The 26,787-nt window shown below is 43.9% G+C and overlaps 2 protein-coding genes across 2 annotated transcripts; one reads left to right on the forward strand and one right to left on the reverse strand.

Moving 5' to 3' along the window:
* The first annotated feature begins 7,566 nt into the window (after window positions 1-7,566).
* On the forward strand, window positions 7,567-11,592 carry tnnc1a (troponin C type 1a (slow)). The gene is made up of 6 exons (XM_034591142.1): window positions 7,567-7,943; window positions 9,597-9,627; window positions 9,778-9,924; window positions 10,557-10,671; window positions 11,204-11,340; window positions 11,502-11,592. The coding sequence occupies exons 1-6, from the start codon at window positions 7,920-7,922 to the stop codon at window positions 11,531-11,533; spliced, it is 486 nt and encodes a 161-aa protein (XP_034447033.1). The 5' UTR covers window positions 7,567-7,919; the 3' UTR covers window positions 11,534-11,592.
* Window positions 11,593-21,023: 9,431 nt separating this feature from the next.
* Window positions 21,024-25,355, reverse strand: LOC117764779 (dual specificity protein phosphatase 7-like). Its single transcript, XM_034590851.1, has 3 exons — window positions 24,479-25,355; window positions 23,439-23,867; window positions 21,024-22,697 (listed from the first exon to the last, which is right to left on the reverse strand). Exons 1-3 carry the CDS (start codon window positions 24,849-24,851, stop codon window positions 22,384-22,386), a joined length of 1,116 nt encoding a protein of 371 aa, XP_034446742.1. The 5' UTR covers window positions 24,852-25,355; the 3' UTR covers window positions 21,024-22,383.
* Between the last annotated feature and the right edge of the window lie 1,432 nt (window positions 25,356-26,787).

Consider the following 26,787-nt stretch of genomic DNA (forward strand, 5'->3'; position numbering starts at 1 on the left):
CGATTTAACCTCTCGCACTTCGGTGGGATAAAGAACATGGATCACAATTTGCTTTATGAGCGAAGCTGCGGAGACGTGTTAATACACTGCTGTCACTGTCAGACATGACATGTATGAAGATGAACCCAGGGGTCGAGAGCGAGTGCCACATGCCTGACGGTGTGTGTGTGTGTGTGTGTGTGTGTGTACGTACAGTGTATATACGTCTAGCGTCTGTAACGAACCCATTTGTATGCATGTGCGTGTGCATGGATACTTGTCGCGTGTTCTGATTGAAACGTAAACGACCATTGCAGCGTGCGAGCGGAGGGATGCAACACCTCCAACGTATCCGTCTCCGAAAATGGAGCAGATGCATGAGCAAGAGATGAAGTCACTTAATTTCGTTGTTGGCAATGGCATCAGGAAACGTTGACCTTTCGTTGCTTCCTTGAGGCCATGAAGTGACTCACATGACAGCCGGATATTTACAGTGCCTCTCGTCACTGGCCTTGTCAAATCACAGCACACTTCACTGAAGCCTCGCAGGCCCGAGGCTGGACCTCAGCTACGCAGACAGATGCAAAGGTGTTTTTATTTTTTTATTTTTACTCCCTCTTTCAGCCCGAATGTACTGCAACCCTAAATAACACAGCAGAACACGAGGGCATTCGGCGTCGGGCTTGTGTTTGTGACAGTTTGTGTGAGTGGATTCGCACATAAAGGCAGGAGGGGGAGGGAAAAGACGAAGGGAGACACAGACCAATGTCTGCAGGACCAATGAATTTCAGGCCAATTTATCTTGTGAATGAACCTCTGGAGGGCATTCGTCCCCAGACAGCTCCATGAATTGTATAACAAATAAAACTGTACTTCTGCCCCCACATTGCACAGAGGGCAAAGCTGCGCTCTTCAAAAGTTGCGATCAGAGGGTCTCTCTTTTTTTTTTTTCTGCAGTTGTTTGATTGAAATCGAAATGAACAGTATGACAAAATTAGGCATGCATCAGGGTTCTGCCAGATTCCATTACTCTCTTTTATTTTCCTTCATCCTTGACTCAAGCCAGATTTTCTTGTGGAAGACAGACATGTGCATTTCTTTTGCTGCAGGTTGCTTCCAGGGCCGAACTTTAGTCTGTCATTTCATAAAGGATTGTAAAACCAATGCATAGGGGAGCAGGGTTCTCGTTTCCTTTCCTGGTAAAGGTGATGAAAACAAAACTGATAATTTGTGGGTGAATGCATCGCACTCTCAATTTCAGGCCCCGATTATATTGTTGTGTTATAGGACACCGAATCTCACCTTCTGCAGCTTTAGTGCTCGCAGTCTGTTTGAGGCTCCAGCAGCTTCCCAGCTACCGAGCCATTTCAAAACATTTTCTCTTGGACGCAGCACACAGAATACAGATCAGCGCTGGCCAATAGCAAATACCAGGACAGAAATACAGCAGCGGGGCCTTTACACCTCGCTCACGAGAACAAGAGGCTGCACGTTAGCTGCTCTGCGAGGCTATACTTAGGCACAAGCAATGCTGGGAGATAAATGCTAATGTCAGCAGTCTCACATGCTCACGGTGATACTGTTAATATGCTGGTATTATGTTTACCATAACATGTATATCCATCATATTACTTTTGCATGTTCGCGTGCTGTCAGTGGTTAATTAGCACAAACAAAAATCACAGCTGAGGCTGATGGGAATGTCATTCGTTTAGATGTCATTAGGGGAGTTGATGGCGATGCTCGATAAAGAGTCGGGGGGAGGGGGGGGGGGGGGGGGGGGGGGGGGGTCGTCTGGTAGTCGCACGAACATCTGCAGCAGAATTTGCAGTCGTCGTGTCGACCTGCTGCTGACGCAAGAGGAAAAGTGCAGGTTCACCAAACTCATCGGGAAACAGTCCGGGCAACGTGAAATAAGTGTGAATCCATCAAATCGATGTAGAGATACAAGCTGTGTCTCGATTCAGGGGCTGCGTCCTTTGGAGGCTGATTGCATCACAGGGGGGCTTCTTCAAATGCCGCCCATAAATACGACCTTTCGTCCCCGAGAAATTAAGACTCCCAACGGGGGGGGGGGGATCCTTCCCGGCCCGACCTATCTCTGGATTCATTGCGCTACGATGACGTCTCATTTTTCAAAAAGGCAATGACGTTGACACACGTGAAAAATTAAAATCAAGGGGCATTCAAACTTTTTCATTGTGTCAAATTGCGGCCTTGTTGCCAGGCGACAGAAATGAGAGCTGGTGCCGCCGATCTCGTAATTCCTCTCCAGACCAGACGTCCTCTAAAGGATGTAGCCCATGAATTGAGACACAGCTACAGTGTTACACTGTATATACGGGAAAAAATGTGAAAAGCTGGAGGTGCTACTGGAGGGGTCAGGCAGTCTCCACATTCATTATGATTCAACCTCTGGAGAACATGAACTACGCTGTAATAACCTTCCAGTGATCGTTGACACATTTTACTAAAGAAACATACAACTTTTGAGTTTACCTGCATTTTCATTGATTGAATCGTTTAGGATTTTTACAAAAGAAACTTGAATGACACTCAGCAGAGCCACGGCCCAACAGTCCCCAATATGAAACCACATATACAATCACCAGGTCCGGATACTTATTTTAAAAAATGTCATCAAGCTTCATTAATAATTCTCTGAGAAATGAGGGAAAATGTTTAATGTTGTTGGTAAAGAAAGAGAAATAAACATTCTTGGATCCGCTCCAAAATCGAATGGCTTCTTCCCCGACCCATAACACATCCTTCCATTAAGTTTTGTGTTAATCCGTTTTTGTGTAATGCTATTAACCAACGGAAACAAATGCAGATGCAAACACAACCTCCTGGTGGAGGTGAGAACCACTTACAGCCACATACACCTTCTCCCTTAGCTGTGGATGCACCATTCAAATGCTCACTTTCATACATTTCAATGAATATTTTTACATTTTAATCAGGATGCCCACATGCTCACTATATTAACGCTCCGACTTGATGTACTGTAATTTATTACCATTGCACTTCAGAAACGTGGTGCTCAGAAAGGCGACTGGCGCTACAATAAAAAAAAAAAGAGGGCTGGAAGAGGGAAAAATGTGACCCGCTTTCCCTCCGAATACACTCTAACTTTTAACTTTAATAAAGCTCGAGTTACACCACTGTTCATTTTCCTTAGGAATGCTGGAACCATTGTCACAAACCCTGAGGGCCCTCGGATTCCATTTCAGAGAGCAGCTATTTGAGGGGAAGAGGAGAAGGCAGCGACACTGACAAATCTAAAATGGGTGTGTGTGCACGCAGGGATTTGTTTTTCTGCTTTTCTACCAGGACATAGAAAACTGTCATAGGCTACATTTATATACAAGTTGTATTTTACTTGCACCAAACTGTCGTGTTTAGTGTTTCCTTCCACAGACCTTCATGCTGTATGTGTAAAAAAACAATAATCTTTACAATTTCTATAATTTTTTATGTCAGAATTTCTTCTGACATTATTAAAGGTCAGTAGAGTTGTACTGAATTGGTATCTGTTCTCTTTAGACTATTCTTTTTTATTATTGCATTATACCTCATGTTTTATATGTTTGGGCTCTGCATGTACAAATATTTATTAATTAAATTTTCTTCGTTACTTTGTTAGTTCTGGTCCAGGAGCTTCAAAACAAAACCGTTGGGTTAACTTTATTTTGGTGTCTCCACTTAAACAGACATGTATTTATTAATATTTATGGTAGTGACTGGTTCAGTATCCATTACAAAGTCAAAATAGGAAGATATTATTCCTTTTTCATTTGAGAAACAGTCTATTGCTATTTTTCAGCGTTGCACCTGCAAAGCTTGGTTGATGATAAATCTTTTGCCGCCACACGAGAGAAACACATTTTCCCTCTTGCTTGAAGGGAACTTTATCTGCCATATATCTGAGAGGAAATCTTTTCTGGGTGTCTCACACACCATTATAGATGTTTGCAGGAGGGAGGAGGGGGGGATGGGTTTGGGCAGAAAGGGTGATAGGAAACTTGGTGGTCCAGTGGAGTGGAAAATGCTGCCCCCTGGCAGAAAGTTAGTGCGCGGCTTTATCGGTTCCGGAGCTAATGTGGCCACTGGTTCATTAGAGCTCTGATGTAAGGAACACTGCGTAACGGCGAGTGCCTCGGTGCAAAGAGTTTCAGAAAAGAACCACCGAGCGCAGTGAAGCAGAGTGAAGACTCTCCCTCATCTCCAAAGACAAATCCCTCAATTTGGGTTGGACACTGTCAATGATGAGAGAATGGGTTTCTGAGGCACTTAACTGGACAGAGATGCTTTCATGGTGGGGGGGGGGGGCACTGTGTATATCACTCAGTCCCATGCAGAGCTTTCACAACAGGAGCTGCTGACAGGTTGGTCATCAATGAAAGGAGGCAGAGAGAGATAGAAATGGACAGAGAGAGAGAGAGGACGAGGGGGGAAAGAATAGAGAGAGAGAGAGAGAAAGAAAGGGGCTAACAGCTCCCCTCCTCCCATCAGCAATCAAGGGGGTGAGGACACAGAGGGGAGGAGGAGGAAAGAGCAGAGGACCTCTGCTTCAAGTTCAGCTGCACGTCAACCCAATCATTATATCACACCACTATTTGAATTGACACAATGTATGCTGGGTAGTAGATCTTCACAAATGCAGTCCAGCTGATTCAGGCTGCCAGCATGAGATGTTCCGCCTCAGGCTTCCTGACATATTGCACACTTGGAATGGATCATGTTTTCTGCAGGAAGAGATATTTGGTTGATGATGGATGTGAAGCCGTAAAGAGCAAGTCGGACCTAAAACTGTTGTGTTGCGTGTGATTCACATGCACAGTGCGAGTGCTTGTGCCACTGTAGAACATCTGACATGACCTGGTCGGATGCAAGTGGAAAGAACCGAAGCATTGTTATGTTTCCATATTTGGCCTGAGATGTAAATTGTAATCGTTTGGACTTGTGGGTTTTTGTTGATTTGCATGAACGGCTCCGGTGCACAAATCAAATAACCATTGTTAACCCTAACTGTGACCCCCCCCCCCCCTCCCCACATATGTGTGTGTGTGTGCATTTTAGATGTGCACATGCATGTATATATATATATATATATATATAGGAAGCAAAGAATAGAAAATAATACAGTCGCTCTGAGGACAGAATGTGGTGGCAGGGAGGCAGAGAGAGAGAGAGAGAGAGAGAGAGAGAGGTGGAGGGGGAAATAGCCCCGCTCATCTCCTCTCATTTTCTGTCCGCTACTACCCGGCAGAGTTTCTATGGCAACCCCTCAAAAAGCGGTGTGCGGTGAATTGTGGATTTGAGATGCGCTGTCTGATTGCGCTGTGTGGAGGAGATGGCTGGCTCTTTCGTCAGCCTTTCCCCTGTAAGAGGAAATTGGTGGAGAGCTCCAATGAAACAGCACTCCATATGCTTTTCTTTGATGTGTGTGCCAGTCTTATGGTTCAAGCATGTGTGTGTGTGGGTGTGCACGTGTGTGCGTGCTCAAAAAAGCTTTACATTAGAGTCTGGTACCTCCTGCAGGGCTGATCGTCACCGTTGGCGCCCACCAGGCTGCACAGTGTGTGTCCGACCATGTAGACTCATCAGTATGCTTTGGGTTTCAGCCGATGGAGTCAATGCCACTGATGACGATTCACTTCTGCTCTGAATTCCAGCAGCACCGAGCACTGCCGTGTGTTATGATTACGAAATTCTGACGAATGACCGAGAAAACACACAAGGACAAGCAGCACAAAACCATTTTACCTCCAGCTCCTGCCCCTCCCCATGTGTCCACCTGTCTGTCTCCATGGAGGTACAGTCTGTGTGTGTGTGTGTGTGTGCCGGATGTGCACGGATGTGAGGTCTTTGTCAGATCTCTGTTTTTATGTGTGTAAGAGTAGGACATGTATGTTGTTGAGTGTAAGCTTCCTCTTTCTCTCTCTCTCTCTCTCTGAGTGGCTGTATGATGCTTGTAAGCTGTGCCAGTCCCCATTAGCATCCCATTATAAACCAGCATGATCACTCGTCACTTAGAATGCCTGCCACAGTGTGTGTGCATGTGTGTGCGTGTGAGGTTTCTGTGAGAGCACGTGTGTGAACGTGTGTGTGAATCACGCAGTCAAGTGATTGAGGTGGCCTTGTTTCCAAAGAACACAGAGGGGGGAGGGGGGGGGGGATATGCTGCAAAGTCTTGCGCTGTGTACAATTCAATTTAAATGTGTCTGCAAGTGTTTGCTTTGTTTGACCCAGATTTCTCACCTACCCCACTGTTGATAAATTGGATATCCTGAGGCAGCCTTGCGCAACAATTTAATTTAGTGGAGATGTAGTGAACAGCACCCTCTGCTGTCCGCACATGGGTCTCACATGAGGGCAAAGAACGAAAATCTAAGTGAATCATGCAGAGTTTGGGATTGACTCACATGTGTTTCATCTAATATGTGTGATTTTAATACCAGTGTGCATGTGGTTTTAAAACATGTAGGTGTACATTTGTGGTTAAATATCTCGAAACACTCATATTCTCCCTTTAAATGTTTTGTTCACCAGTATTTTCCCTTGACTGTTGTGGGTTTTAAGGTTTTTTCTTTTGCTGGTTTTGATTTCTGCCTTGATATTCTACCAATACCATGTGGTTGTTTCTGCTACTCATTGCTCATAGTGGCTCTGTCTTCAGTAAGAGGAACCTCTTCACAGTGAATATCCAATGGGATGTTTTAAGTCATCTTGAGTGTTATAAGTAAGAAAATCCCATTCACTTCCATTGTGATGGGATAGAAGCAAAAGTCCAAACTTGAAAAGCATTCGATGCTGAATAGAAGTGACAAAAACCACAAGAGAAGAAATGTCTGCACAGCAGCTGAGGCTTCTTCTTCAGAGGAGGGGCCTTGTGCCCGAAACGTTACCTGGGAGGTAATTAAATAGTTTGTCAGACGTTTCCTGTTTTCTAGGATTGAAGCAATATGTTCAAAATCTCAGGAAGTAAGAGAAGATCAATTTCAATATCACTATTTTATCATTTTGGGTCAATGGATCCTTCATTTTTCTCCTTTTTGACTCTTTCTCTACAGATGAAAATGCTGATTTGACTTTGACCTAATGCTCCACTTTCACAGCAGGAACATTGACGAGTCTTAGCAGCGAAAGTACAACTCATAGGTTTTCCAAGCCCAGTACCCTGGTGTTTTGCACTGTCATGGCTAAGTAGAGGCCTTACATGGAACTGAACCATCATTACTGTTACTGTTTATACTTTCCTGCAATGATCATTTTAAAACGTCTGGCATGAAAAGTTAGTTTCATAGACACCTGTCTGTATAACCAGGTCTAACCCTCACACCTTCTCTCTCCTCTCCCGTCTGCTCATAGTCTGCATCTCTCCCATCCCACCCTCCATCTCCACACCTCCTCTATAACCCCTACCCTACACACACACACACACACACACACACACACACACACACACACACACACATACACACACACACACACACACACACACACACACACACACACACACACACACACACACACACACACACAACCCTCCTGAGCCCTCTGCGTCTCTGGTCCAGGTCTAGAGGAATGTTGAGTGTCTCTATAGCCCCCTCCCTGGAGATTAGGCCTCACCACGCATGCCCCCCTCACTTCATTCCATTCCAAAGTATACCCCCCTAAGAGCTGCCACATTTTTTATCTGAGCCCGGTGATTGTGACAGATTGGCCAAATGACACACATACACAGACACATTGGTGGACGCACGCTGAGGCACAAACAGAGGGGAAGCTGGTCGCCCCGGGGAGGGGCCAGACACTGCCAGGCTCTGGCTATAAAACCCTCTCAGGATGAGGCCAGTGTCCTGCCCTGATCTGGACAGTACCTCCTTCCTCTGTGCCAGGACGCCGTCAGGACAGGCAGCAGACGAGCCTCCAACATGAACGACATCTACAAGGCAGCGGTAGGTTCCTCTAACAGCTCAGAAAGATGAGAGTATGGAGTTATGAACTGAATCTGATGTTTTGGATCATTAACCAGAAGCTCCAACATCTGTAACTACTGATACATAATCATTGATCTACCATTTAAGACTGTACTTTATTCCGTCCTATTGAACCGGGTGTTATCCTGGAACTGACGTGTTTATTGTAGAAAGATTCCTCATTACATTGTGCCTGTGACTTCTGACATGAGTGGAATGACTGACAAATCCCTGTTGATGCGACTCGCACAGCACATTGACCTCCATCACCAGCTGATGTCAAAAGAGCCTCGACACCATATTTGTCTCTTGATGTCCTCCTACTTCAGCCCTATCAGAGCTGATACAGGAGCCACTCAGGAGGTCGCTGGCTGGACAGGTCCCCCCCGCTCCACACTCCGCTGCTTCGCTCATGACTTCAAATGGAACGGTCGCACTTCACAAGACTAATTTTGGCCAGTTGCTGAGCCGCTTCCGCGGCCGTGGTTCTGTGGTGCCAGTGACGGGCTTCAGGTTTAGATAACCCCCCCCCCCCGGCGGCTGAATTCCAGCATTATCTATGAGCCGGGGAGCTGTGTGGCTCCTCTCGGTCAGCTGGCTCCTCTGTCCCCCTCGCATCCTAAGTGAGCCGTGCAGCTGAGACAGTAAAAAACACACAGGAATGTGCATTACATGTATTTGCTCAGATTCTTTCATACATCATCACCACAGGAGTATGTGTTTATGAGCGTGTGTGTGTGTGTGTTTAATTTATGGTAGATGACAGACAATAACTCTTACATAAGCACCTGTCTCCCTCTCTCATTCGTGGTAGCTTTTCCAGGATTACAGTTCCATTGTTGGGCCAGATCCACAGCTATGCTAATTTAAAACACTGTGTATTGTGTCCTTTATCTGTGGTTCTTGATCCTCCTGTCTGTTTATTTTTAACTGCTCCTCTTACTGGCTCTCACACATGATATATAGGTCCTGTGGTTTTTCTCTGGGATGGCCCGGGCCTGTGGGGCCTGAACGTTGCCTTTGTTGACCTGAGAGTTATCAAAACAGACAGAGATGATGCGGATGCTGGTTTCGCACTTAATAATTCAAGATCTCATCATTCAATTTCAAAATAACTCACAGAATGTTTGAAAGCTTAACTTTTTTGTTGTAAGTAACTATATCCATAATGAACTAGAATGGCACGTTGTAGAGTGCTTGCCTCTGCCAAGGTCCGATAGGCCCCTCAGATTCAATCAAGCTGCACCAAATTTCACACGCTTATAGATGTCAGTTCCTTAAATGAGCCTAATTTTTCCATCCATGAATCATTCCCTAGGTAAATAGTGAAAATGATGAACACCCAAAAATAAAAATCCAGGATCCGCCCCCTTCATTCAGAATTGCACAAAATCAAAATCAAAATTCTTTCCTGACTTGTACTGCATCTTCCTACCAAGTTTCATGGAAATCTACTCGGTCGTTTTTGTGTAATCTTGCTCACAAACCAACCAGCAAACCAAGGGACCGGGTGAAAACATAACCTCACTGGTTGGGACAATTAGACATGAAAAAATGTCGTACGTGAAAATGTAGAGAAAATGGGTATTTCCCAGTTATGTAACTTATCTTTTGACATTTTGTCTCCTACAGGTCGAACAGCTGACAGATGAGCAGAAAAATGGTGAGCATTACAAAGACATGCCCTCATGCTTTGTTCAAACATTACTGAACAACTTGTTGAAGGAAAAAGATGAGGTTCACCCTGTGCAGGTCCATATCACGTGGTGTAACACAGGGTTGTTTTTCTCTGTGTGCTGCTGTGCTGTTGCAGAGTTCAAGGCCGCCTTTGACATCTTCGTGCAGGATGCGGAGGACGGCTGCATCAGCACCAAGGAGCTGGGGAAGGTGATGAGGATGCTCGGCCAGAACCCAACACCGGAGGAGCTGCAGGAGATGATTGACGAGGTGGATGAAGACGGTAAATCAAAGCTGCTGCTGTGCTACGCGGCACGAGGAACAAAATGAGCGGCTGGTTGTTGTTGACCTCTTCATCCCCGCAGACAGCTGGCAGGTCCATCATCGCAGAATCGTGTCGTGCAGACAAGTGTGGTTCAGAGCCTCTGAACTTCACGTCAGACGATAGTCGACGCTCTTAAACATAACGAGACTTGTCAACCTGGATTAAAGGGGAATGCATATCAGGCGATTCACAAGTCTTGTTGAATTTCTCATGTAATGTAAAGCATTAGCATCTTGGAGTGGTTGGTAAAGATTCAGTATGTGTGGCATGTTTTTAAATGGTTTTCTTCTAACTACCCAACTGCAGACAAAGAGACATTTAAAGGCTAAATTTTTGGACTTGAAAATTACGTTGTTATAAATGATTGAAATTGATTTAAATGCCGTCCTGTTGCTTTTGTATTAAATATATTTCATTTAATTAACGAGGTGTTGCAGCCTACACCACTGTGCCTTGAATTCAAAACATATTGACCTTTTATATTCACAGATTTGACCTTTAAGGAGAACATTGGCCATCAGTTATATCCAATGTGGATTGACATGACATGATGAAGTACCTTGTGTGTGTGTGTGTGTGTGTGTGTACAGGAAGCGGCACGGTGGACTTCGACGAGTTCCTGGTCATGATGGTGAGGTGCATGAAGGACGACAGCAAAGGGAAATCAGAGGAAGAACTGGCAGAGCTTTTTCGCATGTTTGACAAGTGAGTTCCATGTTTCAAGTTTTTTAACTTGATAAGTTAATAATTATAAGAATTTATGCCCACAAGTACATTTCGCTGTCAAAATCTTGTAAAATATATAAAAAAGCAAACTTTAATAACAGACATGACGAATGCCTAGAATGCTATTATCTGACACCGCAGACAATCAAATTGCTCTTATGGTGCGTTTCCAGCAAAGTATGTTCCCCATGTGTAATTATGTGTACTGACAAAATGCCAAGCAGCTCTGCAGAGTGCTGCATGTAGGTTCGCTCCGTAATCCCTCTTGACAGCGCAGAGTATTCCAAACGCCCACTCCATGTAAGCCAGTCACCTCGTCCGAGCATCAAAGAACAAACTCACCACACTCTTTACTTTTCCCGCACTGATGGCTCCCAAACGTTCAAACTCAGGATATTATCAGCCCCCTTGTCAAACACAGGGACACCACCTCCTCCACTGCCATCTGTAAAAAACAAATTTAGACGTGTTATGGTCTAATAATACACGTTTTACTCCTTTTATTGTGCAGGAACGCAGATGGTTACATAGACCTGGACGAGCTGAAGATGATGCTGGAGTCCACAGGAGAGGCGATCACTGAGGACGACATCGAGGAGCTGATGAAAGACGGGGACAAGAACAACGATGGCAAAATCGACTATGACGGTGAGGAGGTTCAACTGTGGTCAAAAGATAGAACAGACACAGAGACGTTGTTACGTGGAGCAAATGACCTCACAAGCACTTTCTATCATTCATTCCACACAAAAAATCAAGACCTCTTTTGGGCTCATTTCCTGAAACTGTGTCTTCCCCTAATTCCACAGAGTTCTTGGAGTTCATGAAGGGAGTGGAGTAATCCTGAATAAGAGACGACCCAGAGTGTTATTTTTGTATTTCTCTCACGGCCATCTGCTGGAAAAACTGGAATCTGACTTTGGATGCCACCGAGAGATCCTTGGGGACGACTTTGCAAGATTTAGTCAAATACTGTATCAGAATGTTTCCTGTATTTTTCTACCATCTCTTGCATTGTTGTAAATACAGATCGTAACTACTTTTGGTTCCCATGTAAACTGAATTTGTGTAAATGTATCCAAATTACTTGTATTTTCTAGAGAGGACACACAGTTTTAAATATCATTTTAAAAAATCTTATCTCAGCCAGTTTACACATCTCCTTCATGAGAGGCTGACACGGTTTACCTGTGCAGAAAATGAACAAGTGCACAAAGCAGAGCCTATTTTCGTTTTCAAGCAGTATACTCGATAAGGTCTGTGTACTGTGCACGTTACGGTCAGCACATCATACACAACTCAACAATTTTAAAGACACCCTCAGGACTTTTTATTCCCCTCTCCTGTCCCTGACGGCCACAGCGTCTGCATATTGCTACACGACATTGGAATGTGCGCTCGTGTAATAAACAAGATGCATTTGTCAAAACAACGCCCAATTTTGTCCAATTCTTTCATTTTGTCTGAATAATGTAGTTTCAAGTTTACCACACCGGCTTCAGGATAAGAGCTGAGGTTCTCCGTGGGCGTTTGTCTTGATGAATCCTTCAGACATGTTCTGTCCTTGGCTGAGTGCCTCGTTTTTTTTTTTACTTATCTTTGTGGAAACTGTGTAAAACAGGAGCTGGGTCCGTTTATTGGAAGGTTTTTATGCTTTATAAACTCTCAGATAAAGTCAGCGGTGAGGTCAAACACTTATTTTACCATCTCATTCCACATTTGTCCTGCTGGTCTTCAACATTCACAGGCCGATCACACGTCGTCTCTCCTCTAAATCTCAAGTAAACAAACTAAGAGGGCCTGAAATACAACCACCATCGTATCAAAGCCAAATACCTCAGTGAGAATCTGAGCTGTCGATAACCTTACATTTTGATTTATCTGTGTAATTTGTTTTCTATAGCGGCTCTTGTCTGCGGCATGTGAACTATTCACATGGTCGCCCTGTAAGTCTCTAGTTACACAGTCTATTGGGACAGGAGCTATTTATGTCTAATCATGTTAGTGCCCATGTTAGGGGATCTGGATTGACCGACACCAGTTGACAATCAGATGCCTTTGTCCATTTAAAGAATGCTGTTCAACTACAAAGAGATATCACTTCTATAATTAAGTTTGACATACGCGTTCACACAATTAAACCTTTGGATGATTAGAGGAGAATTTTTTTTATCTCTCAGCAGCGTGAATTTAATTTTAGAATAAACACACATTTGAACACACAATCAAACATTTAAATTTTTTTTTTACTAAAACAAAAACATGTAATTATTTCGGTGAATTCAGTAAAATATAATTCCTGGGTTCAGTTTCAGTCATTACTGATCCCCTACTGGTTTGAGTGGGAGAGGAGTCATGCAGTTATCACTGTGGCCACTTGATGTCAGTAGGAAAACACAGTGATATCTCTGTGTCGGGGTCATTTAGGAATCAGGAGATGAGGAGATTTCATGGCACAGCTCTACTCTTTCAAAACACAGATCGTATTTAACTTTCCGCTCCATTAAAACACATCAATCCAGTCAGGAAGAGAAGAGGTTGATGATTTACTGTAGGTTTACGCTCCAGTGGTTTAAATAGACTATGACAATGATCATAAATACGTACGACTATTGCGGTGTTTAACAATATCCGATGATATAAGAGTTCCATCCATTTTTTAAATCTTGACACAAACAAATCTTTCTACAGTTGGTTGGTTGTGGGAAACGGGATCAAGTGTATTTTTTGGCGTGCAGGTGACGTCAGTGGCCTGATGACAATGTCCAAAGGCCTCCCCCACCTCCCTCTATCTCTCCCCATGTCCCTGAGGGTCCTGTTAGCTCCATCCAGTCTCCACGGTCTGTGTTAGTTATGGGATTTTAACCCCCAATCAGCAGCGAAGCACAGCCGCTCTGTCAACAACTGCCTCGCAAATATAACACACTACATCAGCTGCGCCGTCGTCTCCAGTCCAGCAGCACTCCCCAAAAATACTGCACCAAGACCCAGTGAAAACATGATATGAGGAGATGTCATGTCAGAATATTTCTTTAAATCACAGATTAGACTGCTCTGCTGCCCGAGTTATTTATAAAGCCCCCTAAGCTGCCATCTGCAGCGTGGAGCAGGATGAGTGGTGCTCTCCCCGCCATCAATGGGAGGCCGGGCAGCAGCAGAGCAGTGTGTGAATGAGTCTGGGGTGTGGCATACGAGCAGCGAGTTGGGTGGAGATGTGATGCGGTTACGTAAGACGGGGCCTGATGACTCATGCCTGCTGTTATTAACACACACTGCGGTTATGAGCCACCTTTGGTAATGTGGATGATCAGGGACAACGTAAGCCGCCATAAGAGCCGCTTCGCCCCCATTTGCCCTCCGTAACACTGAACTTCAGTATCTGAGATCGAGGGGATTTGCGTAGTGTAAGCCCTTTATGTTATGTAACTGGCTTCATTCAGTTTTATTCTACCAGTGTGTGTGTGGGTGTGTGTGTGTGTGTGTGTGTGTGTGTGTGTGTGTGTGTGTGTGTGTGTGTGTGTGTGTGTGTGTGTGTGTGTGTGTGTGTGTGTGTGTGTGTGTGTGGTGGGTAAAACGGGTTATTCCATTGGCTAACATGACTCAGACACACACAATACATTCCTACCTTACAAACAGTGAACGGTCGCTCTATGACAACCAAGTGTGGATGCGATTTCTAGCCATTTCCAAAAAAATATAAGATATAAGATTTGGCCAACTGTCCGCTTCCTCCTCGAGCATCACGCCACCAAAAGGTTAGGGTGTCAGCCTCTATCGCAAGAAACAAGGTAATGCGCTCATTGGATTGAACCCACAACCTTAAAAAACTTCACAGCAATGTCTCAGCACCCTGAGTCATTTAGTCAGGTTAGTGTCTGAGCTGTGTTTCTTACGGCATTTGAGACTTTGGGCGTTGGACTTCAGAGTTCAGTGAGTTTAACAAGGATCAAACCCACGTCCTCAAAGAACTCTTCTCTAACACCCTGAACTATTTGTTAAACCAAAATTATGGAATATTTATTAGAGTGTTTGTCAGTATTTATAAAATTTGTATTACTTGCGTCTACTTTTGTTATTGGACTTCAAAATGCTGTGAGCCTCACAAGGATCAAACCCACGTGCTCAAAGAACTCCTAAGTACTTCTCTTACACCCTGAACTATTTTTAAAAACGCAATTGTTTAATATTTATCGGAGTATTTATTTAATATTTATTACTTTGAGTGTTTACTTTTGTTATTGGACTTCAAAACTTGGACCTCTTATGCAGACAGGAAGTGGAAAGAGGCCGAGCACACGATGAAAAAGCGAAATAATTCATAACTCTATAACACATGGACTGTTTACCTTTTTTTTTCTCCCCCAGATGCCATTGAAAAGAAAAGTTGGGGCGACCTTCGACTAAATAAGATGTAACAATAACAGAATTGGGGGTGATGCTAATAATTTGCCTGCAACATGGAGGAGAAGTGTGTGTATACAGGTATATTTTGTGTGTATATACACTAAGCATAATTTCACTTTATGACTGGGCCTCCATTGACCAGTTTTATGTCTCTAACACACCAGTCCACTGTTAGTGAATGTGTTCTGACTGGGATGTCCACTGTTGGATAGGTAGTGACGACTCACGATGTTTCTGTAGTCAAACTTTATGCCGATAGTACAACATTTGTTATAATGTCTCCGCCGGCTCTGAGTGATTTGTTCATGTATAAAATCCCCGGCCGAGCGAGGAATACCCCGTCTGGAGTTTGGAAGGCGTTAACTACTCATACCATCTTTCTGCCGCCCACACATGCAGCAGGCTTTTGGGTTGAGAGGATTCCTGTTTTTCTTGCTTCTCTGCATCACATGATCCTGGAAGACGTCCAGTGCCCAATATCACAGCCCAGTCTCCTCTCGTTCAACATCCACAGTGGAATCAAATATACGAGCGTACGCTCCCAAAATGTCGAGATTCGTCGTCAGCGTTTATTCTGTTTTTAGGTCATGTGATAATGAATTCTTATTTTTGATGTTCTGTGTTATTAATAGTCTGCCTCTTCAGGATAAAAGAGTGATTTTATGCTTCTATCTTTTCAAAAAACACACACAAGGGGAAGCATGGATTCATTATGAATGATCACATGCTGAATAAAATCCTTAAACTCCGACTTAGATGATTTTTGGAGAGGTCGGTAGGTTGTTTTTGTTGCCATAAATACACAATGAGGAAGTGGAACGCCTTAGACAAAGAGAGTGGAAGGACTGCAAATCAAATGTGAACAGACAGAATATTGTATCATGATGCTCCATCCCACTTCTGGTGCTGAGAACACTGAAGTACTGTTCCTGCGCTGCTCGCCCATAATGGGCCATAGAACAGCGAGACGACAAAACACAGAACTCACAAATTCCACAATAACTATTCATTGATTCAAATGAATAAAACGATTGTTTTGTTTTTAATGTACCAATGCAGGGTTTATGTATTTTTACCACTTACGAAAAGGAAACTTGTGGATAAAACGGAGGAATAAATTGGCTATTGAAGCTTATTTAAGTATAATACTACTATTTATGGTCATGCTAGCACTGCGCCATTTAAAAAAAGTCATTCAGAGTTTCACAAATAAAAAAACGATTCTAAAAGTACTACTCACACAAAACTCAGTCAGTAATATAATTATTTATAGATTCAATTATTTGTGAAATATTAATTAACAAGTGAACAGTATATGCTGTAGATCAAACTCAATCATTTAAAGGGCTATGTTTAAAAAAAAATCTGAATCCGTTCCAGGTCCAAACGGGGCCTGTATTTATAAAATGACCCAAACTGGTCATTCTTTTCATAAAAATATGTCCCGTGTAAAAACAAGTATTCATGCAAATGCATTTTACATGTAAATATCCCTCCCCCAAAATGTATTTGTAGCTTAAAACAAAACTAGGGCATCTAAATCCAAATGGATCAGAGTATAAAATTAAATTGAAATGGTCCTACATCAATCGGTTTTTCTTTCTGGCATAATTTATTGTGTCTGCTCGCCCTAAAGCCTGAATCCTTACAATTGTACTTTCATCACACTGAATAAAAACTAACCAGAGAGGCTAACTGATATTTTGCTGAGGAGAAATCTACATGTTTTCAGTATATGGATAAATCATTGGCACACGAATCCAACTAGATATAAAACTAATATTTTCATGTTAAACGTGTAATTTTGTCAAAATATACCAAATGATATCATTAGTAAATAATCTAATTATTGTGTTTTTAAGGTTTACTTTTGAAACATCTTCTCAGCTCCTGTTATCTACTTTCAATAGAAATGACTTGGGCTAAATGAAACATTACATTTTCACTTATCACTTATTGTCAATGCCCTCTATTCATATTGTTGAGTAAAACTTTCTAAAAAATGCAGTTAAACCAGCATAATTTTAATTTCATTATGTGTTATTATGTAAATATTGATTTTAAGATGAGGACTTCTTTGGTTATGTTCCAATAGACTATAGGACCGTATGTTTATCTTGAGAAATGAAATAAATCGTATTATTTTTTCCCGCTGGCCTGTTGAGTGATCTCTTCTTCAAGCTTCAGACACGTGGAGATCCCTGTCCTCTGTGCTATGACGTCATTATTTTGATCTCTGATGCTGTAGAATCACATCCCAGGGCTCAGACGTGCTCTTCTGGCTCACTCAGCACTTCTGTACTGTTTGCAGCATATGGCCTTGTGTGGATGGCATACCAGACAGCGAGGCAGTTCCCAGCATGACCCCCTCTGTAGCTCCCTGAGCAATGAACACATGACAGACAGATGACCTTTACTTTGTGTTGGGTCTATCAGGGCACGAGGAACGTTCCCTCTCAATCACTTTTCCACAGATTAAACTGCAAACAAACATCACTTTGTTCCTGTGTTTGGTGAGCGCGGCCCACTGTACATCACCGGATGGCGAAATTGGCCACGGACCGAGAGACTTCTGGTGTTAACAGATGGCTGCCTCGCTCTGCCACTAGTCCTCCATGTGGCTCTGCTTTACACATGACCCAGAATTCTCTTTGCCAAAACTCGCACTTTTCTTCCTCCTCGGAGAAACATACATGTCTCGCAGGAAAGATTTATGTTTCACAAGCGCCGGCTGGGAGGGGTTGAGAGGGCTGTTTCGTAAAAAAGACTGCATATCATAGGTTCCTGGAGAGATAAGACACTTCCTGTTAGATGACTGGAAAGTCGAGCATGACTTGATGGATGTCACAGCAACAGACATCTGAATCTTCGCCGCCAACAGCAGAGCAATTTAGATGAGGGCAGCATATGATGAGGAGAATATAAAATGGTGACAAACACGCTCAGCTGCTAAATGCGTCCATGTGTGGGCGGTGGTCAAACTTTGGATCTGTGTTCATTCCACTACAAATACGGGGAAGTAGGAAGTGCTGCAAATGGTTACCATGTGATTCACTGGTTCTGAGAATCGAATGGCAAATTCCCAACAACAGTAGATGAACTCACCAGCATGACCATACATAGGCTACTTAATAAGGCCGTGTAAAGGGTCTCTTCCTGTTTCTGTGTAACCAGTTACTCATACTGGTATATAGGCGGATTTAAAGTGTTTCATTGTCGGTAACAAGAATCTATTCCAATCACACACACACACACACACACACACACACACACACACACACACACACACACACACACAGCGTCCATGATGTCATCCCTTTCCTCAGTGACATGATGTCAGCGACAGCATTCGACCAAATACTGAGATTAGGATTACTGTCCCCGGCCCCGAACATCTGCTGTGCACGAACACAGCGCGACCACAGGGAGTAAAACAACTCCCTGCTGTAGAGATGGCAGCCGTTCAGACGAGATCGACTTCTTACAGCAGCACGGCCAAACGTGGGGCCACAGCGAGCCGTTTAACAAACATCAGAAAACACAAAACGCTCATTAATATCTACGGTGACAATAAGGTAAAAGGGGACGAGCTGAATAAACCGACTCATCCAGTTGTTGTGAGCGAGAAGCAGAAGCAGCTGTGAAATTACTGTCAGCCAGGCAGCATGCTAAGTATGTTCTTATAACCCCAGCAGGTGTGAACCAGCTCCGACTGGCTGAGCCTTTACACACACACACATACACACACACACATGGACCCACACACATGTACATTTAAGCATGTTTGCAAACAGACACATGCCCCCCCACCCTGTGCTAAAATCCTGTCAGTCAAATGCACATCTGCTTCCCCTGCAACTACTGCTGAGTAAGCACTGCATTGGCCTCTGCTTCCCTTCAAGAGTGATCAAAACAGGACAGAAAGACTCCACTTATCTGTCACATTGAACTCACAGTGACAGCACACACACACACACACACACACACACACACACACACACACACACACACACACACACACACACACATCCGGTTTCTATATAAGGAAGTAAGCCTGTGTTTCTTTCTCATCAAAGGTTTTACTTTCTGTCACTCTGTAATTTCTCTTGGCACGAGCAGGCAGGAGTTTCCTACAATAGGATTATTGAGTAACCTGGTAACAACGTGGAAAACAGACGCTGTCAAGGCCCCACACCTCGCCTTTGTAGTTGGCAGCGGCACCCACGATGATTTATAATTACAGAATCCAAAAGGGCTGTGCTTAACTCTGAGATAGCCGGCGTGGAAGAGCCGGTGCCAAAAAGTACTGAGGAGCAGCTGCGAGGGAATCCCACACATCATGAGCAGTCACGTTATACATCTGAAGACGAGCGTTTGAAGACTCAGTAATAAAAACTCGTATTTGAAGGTGTGCAAATATATAAATCATTACTTATTGCCCTCGCGCAGTACCGGCGATATCCTGTGTACAGTTCCAGTTCCAGATAAGACCTCCCTGATTGATGGTTCTCACTTCCATCCGCCCCAGGGCTCCGATCTCCATCTGTCATGCAGTGCAGCTAACCATTGCCTCTGCCTTATCGTGGGTGTCTTTTCAGACCTAATCACAGGCTTTACCCTGCAGGTATGTGGCCAGCCAGGTTCAGTCATGCCAGAAGACCCATCACTCAACAGCCTCAATTATCACAACGGCGAGGTGTTGCTAGGCAAGTCCCTTCATGCGCTGCTGTGAAAAGTTGAAGATTCTAGTTTCTCAAGTCACCTCAGCCCAGGAGCTGGAGCTTAAAACCATGTGATGGTGCAGAATTTCAGTCATTAAAATCCCACAGACTGACAGTTATTGGACCGCGAGCTGCGGCGCAGATCAGCTACAGAACATTTCCACCCCCACCTATTTTCTTCCTGATTTAAGACAGCTTGGCTTCGGTTCACGAGATAATTTGTTCAGGGAAGGGAATTCACTGCATCATCTTTCTGTCATCTGGTCGCAGAACACATGAATAAATCTCCCAGACAAAACAGAAACAATGCCGAACCAATCAAAACACTCAGGGCATTGGAATGAAACACAAGGCTTGAGAACGCACTGAGAGAGGAGAACATTATCTTCCAGCAAAAAAACGAAACTCAACACATTTTGAAATATTCACTGTGTAGTCTAATCGCTGGGTGAGAAGGCCACGGATTTCTGCCACTAGTGATAACATACATACCCATTTTGATTCGCCTTATGATCACCTGAAGGTAGTTTGGTCTGGCGTTATGCAACATACTCTACTTTACCTTTTTTAAGGCTAAGAAATTAGCTTAAATAAAATGTTATAGTTGTGTATATTCTTCCTTCTTAAAGTGTATGATGAGAATCCTGTTGAATTATTGACCCTGTGAGCAGTAATGTGAAAATATAAAAGTTTCATTTCCTATTTTTTAAAACAACAACTTCATTTATGACTCGACAGGATATTGAACTTTTTTCTAGTAAACCTTACAATCATAATAAACAAGAGAAACTATGTGTACCTCTGACCTAAAAGGGCTGTCGTGCAACGGTGTTATTAGATCTGGTCACTCCCTGACTTGAAGGCGTGAGCTGTCGGAAGCGTTGCATCTGTGGTGGAGCACATGCTGTGTCACCTTCCTTTTTCCTTTGAGCGCCGCTTGAGTGACTGCGTGTGGGTGCGGCTGCGCTGTGGTTTTGACAGATCTGGCCCTGTCACTTGTCTTTGTGTCAAAGAGCCCGTGGGAGACAGGAAGCCGAGCGTCATAGCGGACCGAAAAACAAGACATCTGACCACACCTACAGGCTCGGGACTGGACGCAGCGCTCCGACTCCTCACTTAACCACACGGCCACTTCTGTTTGGTTTTTATGACAGCGTGCTACCAACTTCCCGTAGAAAATGTGTAAACAAAGACCAACAGAAGACATTCAAGTAAAAATATACAATATATTTGTTGTATAAACTTGTACAGAATGTCTTGGACATTTAGTTTTACATACACTATACATAAGGGCCAAAATAGGATCACTTTCGCATTCTTCGTGATTTTTGAGAAAGTGTCCCTATGACAACCACATTTTATGTACAACTTTACAAACATAGCACACAAAACAGCCCTTGGATGCACTTTTAAGAGGCCATGACGAATTACAGATGCCTTGTATAAAAATCCCTGAAAGCGTCTCTCGGTGAGGTAAGAACACGTTAGTCAAACTCATTTCCTTTCATTCCCTCTCATACATCAAGCTCACTCATTTGTTCGGAGACGAGACTGGCAATGGAGAACAGCTAATTACACATCATGTTTCCCTTAACATTACTGTGCCACGGAAAGAAGTAGCTGCAGGCTGAAGACTGTCGGAGTAAAAAAACGAGGTGGACATCCAATCCTTTATACGCTGATTACTTAAACATTTGTTTCTGTCAATTGTGGCAAAAAAAAAAAAAGCGCTCCTACTCTGTATACCTCCACATCCAATTTCTTGTTATGGTATGGTCAAGGCCTCGACAATAACAGGAAACAGGGTTACAAAACATGCTCCTCGCTAGAACATAATCACACGCAAATAATACAGTTATAAGCAGTGGAATGTAAAGGAGGGTTTCTGAAGAGTAACGAGATTTCATTTGGATATTTTGCAAACACGTGACCACTTATCTAACACCCTGGATGTTTACCAGATATTAGTTGAGGTCTTCTGACTAAAAGCACGCGCAATACTGCTTTCAGCGGTCACTCCATTCTGCTGCTGCAGTCATCAGAAGAAAAACTGGACGAGGATTCAAGGCCGGATCACTGTAGTAGCTTATTTTCCATCAAAGTACCATCGAAACACTTCAATTGGTCCACAAAAAACATTCTGATTGGCAAAAGACTCCTTTTACACCATGAAGGCAACAATCATGAGTAATGCAAAGAAATACATTAACATCCAATTTACAGCTGGTGAATAACAAGTAACAGTCAAACAACAATCCTAGATGTAATAGAGAGGTTATGAAATGTCCTGCTGTCATGGCTGTACATGGCCATTTGTTAATGCCATGTATGGTGGGTGGCAAACTCCCTCCTTTTGTTAGATATTAAGGCATCGAGACGTGATCGAATGGAGCTTGTTCTCTGCGTACGGGCACTGCTCCTTTAACAAATCAATGGAGTTCCTTTTGGTGCAGATATTGTGTAACTGATGTTCTGCCTGTGTCAGCTAGTTAGGCGCCTCACAGGCTCAGAAAGCCTCAGAGACACCACAGGAAACAAGAAAATATAACCCCTGTCCCACCAATCCTCATGTCGACCCCAGCGTGTCCAGCTGGAAGACGTTGTGATTGGTCGGCGTGGTGAAGAAGAGCTGCTCCTCGCTGGTGGATCGCTGGTTATCACAGGGACTGTTCAGCCCCAGCGTCCTCTCAAAGTCCAGGAGCTGGCCCATGAAGTTGAAGTTTGGGGAAATGTTGGACTTCTTCCTCTTGACAAAGTCATAGGCGTCGTTGAGGGAAAGGTTTAGTCTCTGCATCAGGTACGCCACGGTGACCGTGACCGAGCGGCTGATGCCGGCCAGGCAGTGGACCAGGATGCCACATTGCTTCGATCGAGCCTCGTCTGTGAGATGAGAGGAAAACTAAGGTCAAATTGTTGTAAATAATATCTTCATTGATAAATATAATCCAGTTATTTAAGGGCTTTTAGCAGTTACCAATGTTATTGTGGCCCTTAGTTAACAGAAGTAAACAACGGCACCACAAGGTTTCCTCAAGAAAACTAATATTCAAGGGGCTAATATTCTGTAAGTTACAGACAAACAACTGTCAACAGACCAAAACACAAACGGAACAAGAGAACTTTCACACATGCTTGTGTCATGATTCAACCCTCTAACACAAACCCAGTGAGTGGAAACAGCATTTCCTTCCTCTTTCTACCCCGAGACTTGTTTGTGACACGCAACACTGCCACAAACAAACACACACATCAAATGCTGCGGCTTCAGGTGCAGCCACGGTGAGAAACAGCAAATCAAATGTGAAATTGAAACCTAATGTCCTAACTGGGTACTATTGGAGGGAGTGTTTATCGCATGTTGCTGTATAAACCACAATTTTCTTATGGAAATAATACAAAAACTACCGTCTATAACACATGCACGCACACGTTCAGCAATTGATTATCTATAAATCATTCAGAAGTGATGATAATTATATTATTATTAAACACAATTAGCAAACTATGGTTTAATTAATACCTCATAGATAAATACTACACAAATTTCTGTTCTGTAAAGTATGTGTGTGCGCGTGTCTGGAAGTTTTCTATTCAAACAAAGTCAGTTATTGACCCACTCACCTATAAAAGAAATGGCCTCTGGGAAGAACTGGGACAGGTTCTGACTCCAGTGGTCCGAAATGGGAATCTGCTTGTACCGGAAGTGGCCGTCGTGCTCAAACATGTTGGGTAGATTGGGTGTGACGTTCAGGATGTACTTGATATTGTACTGGCCCAGCACGTCGAGGTTGGTGGAGTCTTTGGCGCAGCCCAGGTAAAGGTAGGGTAGGATCTGGACGGGGAAGGCCGGCTGATTGCTGGGGATGGGGCTCTCCTCGGACTCTGTGGCGCTGCTCGGCTCTCGGTCGGACTCCCCATCGGAGCAGTCCGAGCTGATCCGGAGATTCCCAAACCCGAGGACGGAGAGCGGGGGAGAGGAGCTCGGACAGGAGCTGTCAAGGAGGGTCTCACAGTGCTCTGGGTACTCGGTGTGGAACTTCACGAATCCACCTGGAGAGACAAAACACAACAGAAACAAAGTCACATCAAGATGTTAAGGTTATTATTTTATTATAAATTCTCACCCTCATCTATTTCATCATTTGTTTTGTCATTTTATCAATAAAAATACAGTTGGGCTGTAAAAAAAAAAAAAAAAAAAAAAAAAGGAGTCGCTCACGCTCCTCCCAACACAGACCATTCATGAAATGCATGCCTGTTCCTGCTGGAGCAAAACATGGCGCGGCCATTTTGGAATTTTAATTGAGAATCTCAGTGACACACTCGGGACGCGCTGCTCACAAACTTTTACAACATCCGCAAAAAAAAAAAAAAACCCGCATCACAGGAAGAAAGTTGGCGCAGGAATAACGTCGTTATTAACACGAGATCACCAAAAAAGTTACAATGTCGGTGTTCCGGTTGAGAGAAACACGATCCTTTCGTTTCCTTTAAAAAGAAAAAGAAAAAAAAAAAGATACTTTGTTTCACTTCTACTGCGCCAAAAACAAGAATGTTCGCTGTTACATTGTAAACTTCTTCACAGACACAACTTACCAACACGCACACCAACGTATAACTACGTAGTTCCAGTGGGTTAACTCGACATTAACGCCATTTACCTTCCAGATAAAACGCTTTGCATCCCTCCTCCCACAGCTTCTGGAGCAGCAGCCCCAGCACCGACGTTGGCGCGCCGCTGTCCTGCCGGCCGCCCAGTGCGCCCTCGTCGTACAGCACCACCGTGTCCGTCTTGCACCGCCGCATGAACTTCTCCTTGTCCTCGTGGCTGGGGATGATGGTCCGGATGGGGATGTTGCCCTTCCTGAACCTGCGGAGCATGAGCCCCGGGATGGCCAGGTTCACGGCGCTCTCTACGTGGGACGACTCGTACAGCTCGTGGGAGCGACAGTCCAGCAGCAGCAGGGAAGTGCCCCCGGACTCCAGCTCCACTTGCAGCCATTCCACGCTCTTGCTCGGCGTCGCGTTAGACATGTCGGACTCGGGGTTTCACGCCAAACGCGCCACTTCCTTCATGATCCGCCGGGCCCGACGAGACCGCTACATCTCAGCCGGAGAGCAGAGGAGAGAAACGGGAGAAGCGGTCAGACGCTGCCCCGCCGGCGCATGGCGCTTCTGCCGCCCGAGCGAAGAGATTTCCCCGTTTCCCTCTCCTCTGTTTCCATCAGTGAGTGAGTGTGAGCTGCCCCGGGGCACGACACGGACCTATTTGCACCCAGACATGTTGAAGTGGGAATGTTTCACAGCCCAATGATCTCTTCATCAACTTCCACAGCTCCACATCTAACCACTGTCCTCCATGCGCACTGTGCTTTTACCATTCCTGTGCACGGGGAGGTTTTTCTCCTCTTAGTTGACAGTAGAGCAACTCAAGAGGGAGGAGTTTGTTCCTTATGATTTAAAGTCATAGCAGAAATATCACAAAGTTTTTCGACGAGCTGGTCCCAGTGGGATCTTTGTGAAAAACCACTCACTTATCATTTCCTCATGTATCAGTCAAATGTTCAAGGTGTGACTGAGTCAGTACAACCTTGCTTACAACTGCATGTGAATACCTCTTGGACAAATGTGACAGATGAGATTTTATTGATCTTTATACATTTCTTATGAATGAATAACAATAACAAAAATAACCACAGCAACAAAATAACAATAGTAATAATAAACTATAAGTTGTAATGGAAAAAACTACACTGAAAAAAGAACAGCTTACCAATTTAGACAAATTACTTCAGTTTTTAACACACAACTTGAAGTTTCTTCAAAATAAGGTTAACAATTGTGTTAATTTAACTTTAAAATGAACGATTTCATTTGTGTTTCATCAACTTCAGTATTGTTTTTAAGTTGGTAAAGCATTTCTTTTTTACTTTACCTGAGTAGCTTTTTTAAGTCTATGACACAGCTACTATACATAAGAAATGTATAATTACTACATAGAACATTACTGGTCTTGTACTCTAGAATTCCCCAATACTACATTATAACAAATATAAGATTATTACATAAGATCACAACAATAACAATCATCTTTACATTACTCTACATCCCCATTCAGAACACAAACATTGACAAACGGGCTGTAGCCATTAGTTTTTCTTCCTAATGCATTTGGTTGTGGAATAGCAGCAGATTTCAGAACAGAGGTCATCATGATAATATTCATGATCAGATTCGATACACCACTGGAACAGCTCCCTTCCCCAGTCTTCACTTTATTTCTGAGGGGAAGTGAGTGAATGAAACCCTTGTTTTCATCTCGAGATGTTACACGGCCGCTGCAGCAGGAAATTCGTGAGCATGGTGCAGTGCATGAGTGTCTTTTTTTAGAAAGTAACCACAAAACATGGCCACGGTTCACTACTGGTGTGTATGATAATGCAAGAGAAAGGTGAATGAGAGGGGATTAGAGAGGGAGGGAGGGATGCGTGCAGTGGGAATCCAGCTATGCAGCTCATCTGTCTGCACACGTGAGCGGGGGAGACACAGATGTGCAGAGCATCAGGATTAACACAGAATGAGGAATAGAGCTAAACCTGCGCTCACACCATCACACACACACACACACACACACACACACACAATGCTCTCAACCACAGGCTGATCAGACACACAACAACACACAGCATATCATCGCTGCAGCACACCACAGCTCCATTTCAGCACCTGCTTCAGCCAGCAACTACATAATGTCAGCAGTTTAAACACACACACACACACACACACACACACACACACACACACACACACACACACACACACACACACACACACACACACAAACCCACAAACACACACACTAGAGCCTCATACCCACATGATAGCTGCTGCAGTTGAAATCCCCTCCAGGAAGTCCTGAGGTGTTGAACCTGCCCTCAGACCTTCTCAAAGAAGAGAATGAGCGGCCTGC

The sequence above is a fragment of the Hippoglossus hippoglossus genome, chromosome 7 (genome assembly GCF_009819705.1).
Source record: "Hippoglossus hippoglossus isolate fHipHip1 chromosome 7, fHipHip1.pri, whole genome shotgun sequence".
In the NCBI taxonomy this organism is placed as follows: Eukaryota; Metazoa; Chordata; class Actinopteri; order Pleuronectiformes; family Pleuronectidae; genus Hippoglossus; species Hippoglossus hippoglossus.